Here is a 13,145-nt window from a genome sequence, read left to right on the forward strand (position 1 = left end):
AAGCGATTGCAAAGGAATAGGGAAGGTAATAAGGAAGAAAGTCTTTCTGTAATGTTGCGCTTTGAAAGTGGAATGTTACCAAGTAAAGTGATAATTGGATATGTTAGCTTTAAGGTGAGAGAATATGTGCGTGCTCCACTGAGATGTTATAACTGCCAGAGATATGGTCATATTGCAAGTGTATGCAGAGTCAAAAAGAGATGTGCACATTGTGGGGAAGAACATGAGTATGGAAAATGTGGAAGCAAAATGTTGTAATTGTGGTGGGGCCCATAATGTGGCATATGGAGGATGTGAAGTTAGAAAGAGGGCAGTAGAAATTCAAAAGGAAAGAGATGGAAATAAGCTGTCATATGCGGAAGCAGTTAAAAAAGTGTACTCAAGGAAAAAGAAAGAGAGTGAGGAGAAGGAGGAATGGAGAGATCAAACCAGAAATGAGGGAAAGAGAAGCAGTATATCGGATGACACAATGATAGTAAGTAAAAATAGTTTTGTGTTATTCATGGCAGAGGTCATAAATTGTTCAGCGCAGACTGAAAGAAGAACAGAAAAGATACAGATAATAGTGAGAACAGCAGAGAGGTTCCTGGATATTAAAGGGCTAACATGGGAAATGGTTAGAGATGGTCTAACTTCAAGGGAGAATAAAAAGTGTAGGAAAAACAAATAAAAAGAGGAAGAAAGATAATGAAGAGGATTCAGTAAGTATAGATGAGGATAGTGAAAGGGAATTAATAAGTGGAAGGAGAGAGGAAATAAAAATGATTGTGAGATTTAAAGAGGGGCATGGAGTAAAAGGAGTAAACCCAATTGAATTAACAAATGAGTTGAGGAAACAATCAGGAGAGATTAAATGTGCAAGAGTACTTCAGGATGGAGCATTGATGGTGATATGTGATAATGAGGAACAGAGGGATAAAGTGATGAAAATGAAGGTTGTGTGTAAACAAGAGATTTCAAGTTGTAAGCAAACAGGTGGAAAATCATGGATATGCAGAGTAATTACAGGGGTACCATTGGAGGTCACTGTGATAGAGCTGAAGAGGAATATAAAAGGAGGAAATGTAATTGAAGCAAAGCGATTGCAAAGGAATAGGGAAGGTAATAAGGAAGAAAGTCTTTCTGTAATGTTGCGCTTTGAAAGTGGAATGTTACCAAGTAAAGTGATAATTGGATATGTTAGCTTTAAGGTGAGAGAATATGTGCGTGCTCCACTGAGATGTTATAACTGCCAGAGATATGGTCATATTGCAAGTGTATGCGTAACCCCTCTCTCCCGGGTCCTCACCGCCACACCTCGTTCTCGTTCTGAGACTAAAACAAAAGACGGATTAATTGTTATTCCTAATAAAAAAGCACAACAACAATAAATCAGTAAGATACAATGACAAACTAGCTTACAAAAGGTTTATTAACAAAAACGAATAAGATGAGGCATGGCACACACCACATGCTGTATTATATACCGACTAATAAATTACAGAACGTTTAGCAAACACTGAGGAATCAATCACATAAATAAATAAAAGAGAGCCTCCATAGCGTAACATGAGGTAAAGGGTTGTAGAAGAAGATATTAAGGAGATGGGGATAAACAATTATAGATGTATACCAAGAGTAATGTATCCACATAACCCCTTATGGATTCTTCCTCAACCAGTAGTAGATTTAACATTACTGAAGATAAGACAGAGAGAAGGAAGTAATGAGATGGAAGTAATGAGAGCAAAGGAGTATTTAGGGCTTATGTATGGAAATAATATACGGATATACACAGATGTCTCCAGAAAAAGAGGGAGAGTAGGAGTGGCAGTTAATGTGCCAAAGTTACTGATGAAGAAAAAAGCTAGAATAAGTGATCAACTGTCAGTATATACAGGTGAATTGATGGCTATTCTGCTAGCAGTACAACTAATTAAGGAAAGAGAAATACAAAATGCGGTCATTTGTTCAGATTCATATTCAGCAATAGTCAGTATTGATAACCAAAAATCAGAATCAAGGCCAGATTTAATCATGGAAATCCTTCAAAATCTCTTTGAGTTAAAACAAAGTAGAATAGAAGTACAGTTTATGTGGGTTCCAGCCCATGTGGGAATTAAAGGAAATGAAGAAGCAGATAAATTAGCTAAGCAAGCAGTAGATGATGAAATAGTGGAAATTGAGCTATCACATAGTATAAGAGAAATAAAATCAGCAATAAAGGAGAAAGTGATTAAAAAGTGGCAACAGTATTGGGATAATGAGACTAAAGGGAGACATTTATATGCAATACAATAGAAAGTAGAAAATGTTAAGAGATAGAGGAAATGTTTCTGATCCAAGCTACCTGATGATGGCAGTAATGCACTGTTAAGTGCGGTTGCCAGTTAAAGAAAGAAGAAGAAGAAGATCGGCGGATGTGGGCGGGTCTGTGTCAATTTACAACACCGCCCCTCCAGTGTCATGTGACCTCGATGTTGCCGTACACTGAGGGACATTGGCGCGGTTTAACCTACACCCGGCAGCAGTTCGTGCGTGAGCGTTCTGATTTTTATTCGAAACAATGTCTGCTCATCAAAAATACAGATACGAAAACGATTGCAAACCTGATGAAAACAGGTAAGAATTCGAAAAATATTTAGTGGTAGGTGTAGTTGTTTTTGTTTTGTGTTTTATGACTTTTTGTCTCAGTGGTTTGCTAGCAAAGCAGTCACACTGAAGTATTGTTTTGTATAGTGCACTATTTAGTCCGTTTTGGGCATCAAATCATTTTGCACTCCTTTTAGCTTCCAATTTTATTAATATCTAACTTTTTTTAAGCGTGGACACCATTGAAAGGGACGCGAAGTCTCCCGCCAGTCCTCTGTGTTGTGTTTAGAGTTTAAATGAGCATGTTGGCGGCTTGGCGCCATGAGGACATCAAGATTGTACGTTACCACATTACTTCTAAAAGCACTCTCAATCTGTCACTTTATTTAGTCGTTATTTTTATGTTGTAGTGAGCAGCTCGATCTCGTGTGTGTTGACAACAGGATATTTTGTGGCGCCTTGATAACAGTTTACTTTAAACAAGTATTTTCTCGATTTAGTTTAATAAGCTGATTCGTGGCCAAGTTTGTATAAAACGATTAATACGTTTTAACACGAATTACTTGTTTACAAAAGGAAAAAAATATCTTATGTTTAATGGATGTGCTTCATGTTGCATAATGTTCAGATAATGTGTAAGAATCCTTTTTACTTGGTTTAGTTTTTTTAAATGCTACTCGTATGTTTTGTCTTGAAGGAACAAAGGCGCTTCGAGATGGTCCCATTGTAGGAAACGCGGTGCAGACGGTAGTCTGAGAAAATCTCACGCGGTTGAAGAGCCTGGCAAATGTTCACAGAGCTCACGCAGACCAGAAAGGTAACTATGATCATTCTACTTCCTTATCTGATTCAAATAGTGTGCAGAAGACGCTTCTTTTCTCAAGAGTCAAATGGAAGTTTTTTTTTAAATGTTGTGGTTGGCATTTTGTGGAGTATTACATAAATAAATTGTAACCTATTTGTTAATTGAATGAATATCAATTTTATGTTAGGATGAGATATAATCTCATTCTGGCATACAAACAGTGTTTAGCGTTGACACATTGACTGACCAAGTTTTGATTTGTCTTTTATTATTATTATTTTTTTTGTAGTTTCACAACCCCAGAGAGTGAGGGACCTGTGTCCAGAGTAAAAAACTGGGGAGATGAGGTAGAGGCAGAGGAAATGCGTTCAAATGTCCAACGTGATATGCATCGGTCAGTTGCCTCTCTTGATTTCTTACCAAAGTAAATTTACTGTATGTACTGTGCCAGTTACTCTGTAAATATGAATGCAATTTATTTTAATGTAATTTAAAGCTGCAGTCCGTAACTTTTTTTTGTTGTTGTTGTTGTTAAAAACTATACAAAATCAATTTGAGCAAGTACATAACCAGCCAGTATTTAAAACTATCTCCTTATCTTAGCCCGATTCACAACGGTAAGCTTGTAATAAATGTGTTCTAATTTGAGTGGTACTGGTTGGTACCATTCGTCTTTGCGTCATTTTGCATAAAGAAATAGTCCTCTGGCTAGTAGGCTATATTACATGTGAGGATGCTGCAGGTGGCGGATCATTTATAGCCTTTTCTCACAGCAGCTGCAATAATTTAACTTATCATTTTGATGGCTGATTGTAATCCAGAAAAATCCAAACGACAATCATAAGTGACAACTGGAGATTCACCCGTAGTCAAAAGCAAAAGACTTCGGGCTGTAGGGGAATTTACAGTTAAAGCCAAAGGACCAGGTGTTGTAATGAATGAAGACTAGGAGTCAGAGATGCGATAAATTAAAGAAAAATTTACTGAAGAACATAGTTTGCAGTTTCATCAGCAGAAGCCAGCTTCAACACTCTCGATGGAGTTCGTAGGCCGCTCTGCTTTACAATTCAAAAACACCAACAATTATACCCTGACAGAGATCGCAAATTGCGTCAATACATAAGTCAGCAAAATTCTGATTGGTTCTAAAACCTAGATAAACTTAGACAATTTCCACATATGTACGCAAGCTTGAAGCATATCTTCTGACGACTATTTTGGTGACAAGTGATCAGAGGTCAGACGCAATACGTCTCTCCAAAGACGTATATCTGATACGCTTGGACATTGGCAGTTGAACGTTTGTCCTGGGACTGTCTGAGCTTCTCCCTGTACAGACAGATACTAACACGCATACGCAGAGAAACACTTGTCTTATGGCGCTTTTCCACTGCGTGGTACGACTTGGCTCGGCACGGTTCGGCACAGCACGGTTTGCGTTTCCACTGCAGTTCAGTACCGCTTTAGAGTGAGCGGGATTATTCACATGCCATTATAGTTGCGCCGCCTCTACTATCACGACTCCTAAAAAACACTTTTTCATTCCGCGTCGCCCCATCTTCAAGGTTGCCTCAGCCCTAAACCTTATCGGGCATGGTCACACACACAATAAGAGCAGCTTCTTAGAGAGTAAAAAGGCAGACTAAAGCCATATTCAACTTATTCTCTAACATGCATAAATGTAACTTTGATTAATAATTATTCAAGAAATATTATAATTAAATTATTATGAAGGCCATTGTAGATCTGCGATCCACTCCTTCAGGGCTGTGGAGTGGCTACAGAAAAAAATATTCCAGTTTTAAATGTGCATCTGATTACAGATACGTGGGATTACACAAGATTTGTATTTCAAAGAGAGCCAGTTCTAAGGAACATTAATTTGCTTTTTGGGTTAAAAGAACTAGTGATCGACTGATATTGATATTTTATAACCGATACCAATTATTTGCATGTTTATGTGCCCGATAACCGATATGCAGAACCGATATTAATTTACTGTTATAAAGTAAATAAATGACTGATTGAATTAAGTCCATACTTCACTTTGGTTTTTCCTCCTTTCAGTCATCTTAAAAAAAAAAAAAGTGTTGAAAATTTGCAGTCTTTCATGTTAAATTTAATCTTCACATTACAACAATAAAAAAACATTTTATTTAAAGCATCAGCAGCAACACTAATATTAACAATAAGCAAAATAAATGTAGAAGGTCTAATGTTTTCAAATGGAGAAAATAAATAAAGGAAAGGAGTCATATCAACTTCATTTTAAACTACAGTTTTAGTAGGTTTATAAGCTGTTTAATAGGCTAAAGAGTGAAGAATAATTCACTGGATAATGTTAATTCACTGAATAATATTCTCTGGAATATTGAAATATAACAAACAAAACATTGTATTTTATTGCATTTCTCAACTGGAATGTTATATCAGAATTATTAATAATGTTTTTGTCCTTCTAGATTATGAAATGCCTGCTGACAGCGCAGTTTATCTATGCATTTACACAGAACTATACTCAAACTGCGATCGCTCGCGGAGATAATAGATAATTAATTTCCATAGAGTTGTATTTATTTAGATGTTTATTAGCGAAATAATGGTTATATAGTAAATGTTAATACAATTTAGGGTGTTTTAAACAAGTGAATCTTGTTAAAAGTTACATGCGGTGGCCGTGCTGGGGCATTTCCTGAGCATCAACCCGGTGAGTGAACAGCAATATGAAAGCGGCTTCAAGAGAATAATGATGAGCATAGACAACAGACAGAGAATTAAATTTAGCGTTTTTATTTCCAACATGCGCTCATTCATGGCTGTATTATTTAATTAATGCAAAGTTACGTCTTTATTGGGAGAGGATCTTGACGGATTATCTACGTGACTCCGACTTCACGAGACTAACGAAGAGCATAGACAACAGAGAGAGAATTAAATTCAGCGCTTTTATTTCCAACATGCGCGCATTCATGGCTGTATTATTTAATGAATGCAAAGTTACGTCTTTATTGGGACAGGACTTGACGGATTATTTTACGTGACTCCGTGAGTTCGTCTCTATTTCTTCGAGCCAAGCTGCATAAACTGCATATCAGGCATTTATGTAATACATCTAATTTGTGCATTAATGGCTGTTATGTTAAAGTTTACTAACTACAGTAAATCAAGTACCCGTGCACGCCGTTGTTGTTGTCTTGTTTCCCCTCAGATGCGCTGCAATGGTGATCCTGCGCGCAATTCTCAAAACATCCACAAGATGGCGGCGTTTATCGGTGAATCCGATATTACAAAACCGATATCCGATTATTGTAAAATGCTTAAATATCGGGAAAAATATCGGTAAATCGATATATCGGTCGATCTCTAAAAAGAACAATTTCTTTATATGAAATTCGAATGGTATGACAATTAGAGATTATATTGTACAGAAATCGAAATCTACAGGTAACACATACACACTAAATACACTTTTTTTGCATGGTTTTATGTGATTTGAGCTAAGCGATCGTTAGATTTAATCACTATTGTTATTGCGATATATTATAATGCTTTTTTTTCTCAGTTAGTTAGAACAAAAGTGGCAGACACGTTGCTTGCTTGTTCTGATGACATTTTCCTCTGAAAATTCTTATTTGGGTCATACTTCCAAGACATAGAATCTGTGATTCCGAAGAACAGTATCCGCACTGGTGCGGTGACTGACAGCCACACATACTCCTCAAAACATTTGATTCATCCGTGCTGAGGAGCTGTGCCGATGCACAACCCACGTAAACATGATAATTCCGCAAATAATTGCAACTGCAGGTTTCAAACAGATGCCGACAAAGAGGCAAAACTTATGGACTGCAGCTTTAAAGACATAATTGATATCCTTTATAAACTGTTAATTGGTTATCTCTCTTTCTCAGATACAGAAGAAGGATTCTTGAAGCAGATTTTCCTCAAAGAGACAGAAAAATCTCATCTGGAAGGTTTGTGATTAAAGCAATGTCTTAAAGCAACATTATCTTTATGTCTTCAAACGTGGTGTAACTTTTTCAATGTCAAAACTTTCTGCTATTTCAGGTTAAAGGGTTAGTTCACCCAAAAATGAAAATTAGCCTGTGTTTTACTCGCCCTCAAAGCATCCTAGGTGTATGACTTTCTTCTTTCAGATGAATCCAGTTGGAGTTATATTAAGAATTGTCCTGGCTATTCCAAGCTCTATCATTGCAGTCAGCGGGTGTTGCAGTTGAACAGTCCACAAGTCGTAAAATAAAGCGTGCATCCATAATAAAACGTGCCTCACATGGCTCCGGGGGGTGAATAAAGGCCTCCTTGTAGCGAATCCATGCGTTTTTGTCAGGAAAATATCCATATTTCAAGTGTAATAAACACTTTTCTCTCACTTCCGATATCTGTCATACGCAAAAGCCGTTCCAGCGGATGACGCAGGATGTTTGCGTTGCGTGATTAGTGACGAATGCGGAGAGAAAACAAAACAAAACGCCAGTCACGAATTAGAAGTACAAACCAAAGATTTACAACGAAAAATTTCGGAGGATTTCTATATATAAACCAAGAGGGCACTGGTTTTCCTTTGCTAAAGTAAGGAAACTTTGCTTCCTTTGCTCCTATAAACAAACTCGAGAGACTAGCGTATCTCAGAGGCGCGTGCTTCGCATACATCCTGCGTCATCCGCTGGAATGGCTTCCGCGTATGACAAATACCGGAAGTGAGAGAAAAGTGTTTATTACGTTTGAAATATGGATATTTTTCTTACAAAAACGCATGGATTCTAGGGCTGGGTTTTGACACAAATTTCACGGTTCGATCTGATTCTCATTCACAAGATTTCGATTACCGATTCGATTCAATGTCGATTATTTTGGATGTATATCAGGTACAGTACTTGCCAAATTTTCTCAAGGAAAAGAAATCTCTCAACTAATGCTGTAAAATATACATGAGTCATTTGGTACTACATTACTATAATATTGAAGGTTAAAATTGACTGATTTGTAAGCTATAGTGCTTACTGCTAAAATTACACTTAAAGAAGTTTTTAAAATAAAGTTACAATTACATAATATTTTTACTTCAATTCGTTTTTTTTTTTATATAAACATTTAAATGGTGGCTGTCATAAAAAAATTATGGATTTATTCAAACATAAATTAAACATAAGAACAGTAAAAATTCTAATGAATGTTATATTGTGCATGTATTTAGCAAAATGCCCCTCTCTACAGTTTATTTTTCTGGATGACTAATGAGTTTATGGTCACCGAATGTTTGTTTCTGAGGTAAATGTGACGTTACCTGACTTTGTTTACAAGACTTTATATTGATGTCTTTGCGCAGCTGAAACACTGGTTGAGCGATTACATGAGACAGGATACGGATTGTAAAGTTGTACTCTTTCTTTTAACTAGGGGTGCTCCGATTGATCGGCTACCGATCACTATCGGCCGATAATCACATAATTATTCAAGTGGTCAAGTGCAAAGACCTCAAGTGTGCGTGTTTGGACAAGGCATGAATAGTGTGAAAACTGATAAGGGAAATTATTTTAGTTTTAAGATGTGGGAAGACATCAGATGTGAAATGGCTTAGTAATGTTTATTTTGGCATATCTCGAAAGTATCATGGAAAGCAAACTGCAGACCAGCAACGCTATTGCTTAACACGCAAAATCTAGTAGGTGGAAAGTAGGGGTGCGCCGATTGATCGGCTACCGATCGCTATCGGCCGATAATTACGTTGGATGATTGATCTGCGGTCTCTAAAAGGCCGATCTCAAAAAAACGATCTCAAGAAGCTGATGACGCTGCCGTGAGAGGTTTGGCATGACATGCTGCGGCACGTCTCAGTCTCTGTCCAGCGCGGGTAAAATAACTATAATGCTGAAGGTGAGGTACTCACCTTTATATTTATTCATTAAATAACTTAAGTAATTTGAAAACCTTGTGTGAGACGTAATTTCACAAACAGCGTGAGTGAATCACCACACGCGCTCTTTCTCTCTCAAAATATGCAAATGGATTCAAATCACCACATCGCGTTTATCTATAAGCGAGCTGCACAGTTGACACAGGAATCGTCACTTGCACAATCGAGGCAGTGTCACATCGTCACTAAAGTTTATAAATTGCATTACTTTTTAATTCTTGCTAGTGTTTAACCATTCAGCGCCTGCGCGCTCTCCTGGAGAGATTGAATGGAACATAAAACAAAAGTTTACTTTTCGTTAAAATCTTTATTAATGCCAAAAATGCTTACATTTATGTGTCTTTTTATTCGCCCGGGCAGCCATGTTGCCACTGAAGCCGGTTTACGATGAGATGGTTCATACCCCTTCGTTTGAAGTGTGGTCCCGAAAAATCTTCGTTTGAAGGGCTATCTAGCCCTTCCCCTACCCCTACCCCTCCAACCAAAAGAGAATCGAGACACCCCTACCCCTTCACGGGAATGCGCGAAACGGAGGGGTAGGGGAAAGGGGAAGGGCTAAGGGGTAGAATTGGGATTGGGCCAAAGTCTCTACCTGCCCTCACTTGGGCCAGTCTCACCCCAGCATATAGACCTCTTAAGAAAACTATTCCTAAGGTGAGATACTTGAGGTTCTGGCCAGAGGATGCAACCTCACAACTGCAGGACTGTTTTGAGCACACCATATGGGACATATTTGCACAACAGGACCTGGCAGAATTCACATTCACTGTTTTGTTTTATATTCCCACCTGTATTGATAATGTTACTGTTGAGAAACCGATCAAATATTATCAAAACCGCAAACCATGGTTGACTAGACACGTCAAGCAGCTGTTGAGGGACCGAGACACAGCCTTTAGGTCTGGAAACATGATCCAACCTAAAGAAAGGCATCAATGAGGCAAAAGCAGCTTACAGAAGAAGGATAGAGGGACATTTCAGCGAGAGGGATTCCCGGCGCGTCTGGCAGGGCATTAAAGGCACAATGTAATTTTCACCGCTAGAGGGCGCATATTCATAATAAACAAAGAGACAAAGGCGTAGTTAGATGACGCCTTGACTGACTGTGGAATCATGGGAGTTGTCGTCTTCATCCCCACAGCCGATGCAATCTGACGGGACTCGGGCAGAAATCATGTTCATGGATGAGCTAATGATTTATTAACGTAGTAGAATGAAGCAGGGTGAGGCTGAAAGCCGTCAAAGCGAAACGAGGCCGCTGAACGAGCGCAACACACGGCTCGAAAGCAGCGAAGCTTTTATTATGCCACAGTCGACCACTTCTGCTCCTTCCAGTCGTGCGTATGTGGGGGGAAAAAAAACAGTGCAGTTTTATCATACTAGATACATTTGAAAGTTCTGTTATAATGCTACTTATAGTGTTATAATGTGTGGTCGTCACCGGTCTAATAAAACCCACAACATATTTTAGCGTCTTTGGTGTTTCCATGTTTTCTACAAATCAAAACCGGAAATAGATGGGTTATGACGTAATTGGCAGGCGACACAATGACACTATGGACACGGTCCGTGTCACTAGTTAAAATTGCTTATTTCTCTGGATTTAAACATTCTTTTTAAACATTTGGGGTAATGTAAGTACACAAGTCAGCAAAATATATAACACTGTTCTAGTGGTTTTCGGCTATTTTAATAAAAAAAATCTTACATATTGTGCCTTTAAGTACCTCACAAACCTGAAGGGCCCTAAAGATCTAACCAGCAGCACCAGCATTAACCTGGCTGAGGAGCTCAATAATTTTTTTGCACGTTTTGAGCAAACAGAGGCAGAGACCAGGCTCACATCAGCACCATCTACAGACAACCTGACACTCACTGTGAGTAAGGAGGATGTCAGGAGAGTGTTCCGGAGTGTTAATCCCAGGAAAGTGGCTGGACCCGATGGTATTCCAAGGAGAGTACTGAGGGACTGCACGGACCAGTTGACTGAAGTTTTTACCTCCATCTTCAACCTCTCTCTGTCCACCTGCACTGTCCCCAAATGCTTCAAATCTTCTATCATTGTGCCTATCCCTAAAAAATCACCTATCCGTAGCCTCCGTGACTACAGACCTGAAGCTCTTACAGCCACTGTCATGAAGTGCTTTGAAAGGTTGGTGTTAAAGCGCATTAAGTGCTCGCTCCCTCTCGGTCTGGACCAGCACCAGTTTGCATATAGAGACAACAGGACAACAGGAGATGCTATAAACACAGCCTTCCATTCTGTGTTAACACATCTAGAGCAACCAGGCTCTTATGCAAGAATGCTGTTTTTGGATTTTAGTTCTGCGTTCAATACCATCATCCCTGGCAGAATGGTGGCTAAACTTCATAGTCTGGGTGTCAGTTACCGCACATGCAGATGGATCAAGGACTTCTTAACGGAGCGCCCCCAGTCGGTCAGGATGGGGTTCCATCATTCCTCAGAATTGGCACTTAGCACTGGGGTTCCCCAGGTCTGCGTTTTAAGCCCCCTGCTGTACACCATATACACCCATGACTGCACACCAATCCATGACAGCAATATTATTATTAAAGGGGTCATATGATGCTATTTTAAAGATCCTTATTTTGTGTATTTGGTGTAACAGAATATGTTGACATGCTTTAATGTTCAAAAAACACATTATTTTTCAAATACTGTACATTATGTTAGGTCCTCTATCTTCTAGGTTAAAAAAACTGTCGTGCATAAAATGCGCTGCACAAATTCGAACATCTGGGTTGTGCTGGTCTGTTGTAAATAAATCTTAACCAATGATTCCTAATTGCATCTACTTCCGGAAGGCCAAATAAAGTGCTTTTGCTTTCGCACTGAAACACAGCGTCTCCCTGACATGGCTGCATCAACACTACTGCTGTTCCTGAAACCACGCCTTCTTTCTTTGCGTGCACATTTGGGCTGCATTATGCTAATATTTCCACATAGTGACCTAAATATGTGGGGGCGTGTTAGAACGAGCCGTTTTAGGTAGGTGTGGCTGACTCTTAACTTTTATAAAGAATATCTCTTTGGATTTGAGACTTTAGTCTTTGCAACTTTACAGATCTTCTTTATGCACCAAGAGCTTGTAACACTCCAAAGAGAAAGGAAAACTTGAAATCGCATCACATGACCCCTTTAAGTTTCCGGATGATACTACTATGGTGGGACTGACACATAACAACGACGAGTCCGCTTACAGAGATGAGATCCAAAAACTCACTGCCTGGTGCTCGGATAACAACTTGATACTCAACTCCTCAAAAACAAAGGAGTTGGTGATAGATTTTAGAAGGAAAATGGAAGAGCATGCCCCTATTTATATCAAAGGGGAAACTGTGGAGAAGGTCAGTGATTTTAAATTCTTGGGAACATGCATCTCTCAGGATCTCACATGGTCTGCCAACACCAATGCCCTTGTAAAAAAAGCACAACAGAGGTTCTTGAGGTCACTGAGGAGAGTCAACTTGTCACAGGAATTGCTGCTGTCCTTTTACAAATGCTCCGTGGAGAGTATTATCACGTACACCATCCTGGTGTAGTTTAAAAGCTGCACTATGATTGATAAGAATGCTCTGGAGAGAGTGAGGAAGTCAGCGCAGAACATTATAGGAACACAGCTTCCTTCACTGACCGACATATATAGAGCCAGATGCTTGTGTCGCGTGGCACGCATAATTAGGGCCCAAGCCAGTAAGGCGCCCCCTGGAACACAGTCTGAAAACTTGATGTATAGCTCACACATGCTTGCACATATTCATATGAAACTTGGTACACGTATAGATCTCATTGAGCCGAACAACTTTTGCGCT

General features: G+C 39.0%; 1 protein-coding gene across 2 annotated transcripts in view; it reads left to right on the plus strand.

Annotated features, from left to right (window-relative positions):
• Positions 1–2,436: 2,436 nt before the first annotated feature.
• Positions 2,437–13,145, plus strand: part of LOC107712316 (histone RNA hairpin-binding protein-like) — a 17,020-nt gene continuing 6,311 nt past the window's right edge. Inside the window, exons 1-4 of one of the 2 annotated variants that reach the window (XM_016517540.1) lie at positions 2,437–2,601; positions 3,269–3,388; positions 3,666–3,770; positions 7,288–7,350. In XM_016517540.1, coding sequence (XP_016373026.1) covers positions 2,546–2,601; positions 3,269–3,388; positions 3,666–3,770; positions 7,288–7,350 — 344 coding nt within the window. In that variant the 5' untranslated portion in view covers positions 2,437–2,545. Of the gene's footprint in view, positions 2,602–2,847; positions 2,910–3,268; positions 3,389–3,665; positions 3,771–7,287; positions 7,351–13,145 lie in introns of those variants that run through there. The other variant, XM_016517541.1, reaches the window with a different exon arrangement.

This window comes from Sinocyclocheilus rhinocerous, unplaced genomic scaffold (genome assembly GCF_001515625.1).
Source record: "Sinocyclocheilus rhinocerous isolate Xijiao unplaced genomic scaffold, SAMN03320098_v1.1 scaffold808, whole genome shotgun sequence".
NCBI classification, from domain to species: domain Eukaryota; kingdom Metazoa; phylum Chordata; class Actinopteri; order Cypriniformes; family Cyprinidae; genus Sinocyclocheilus; species Sinocyclocheilus rhinocerous.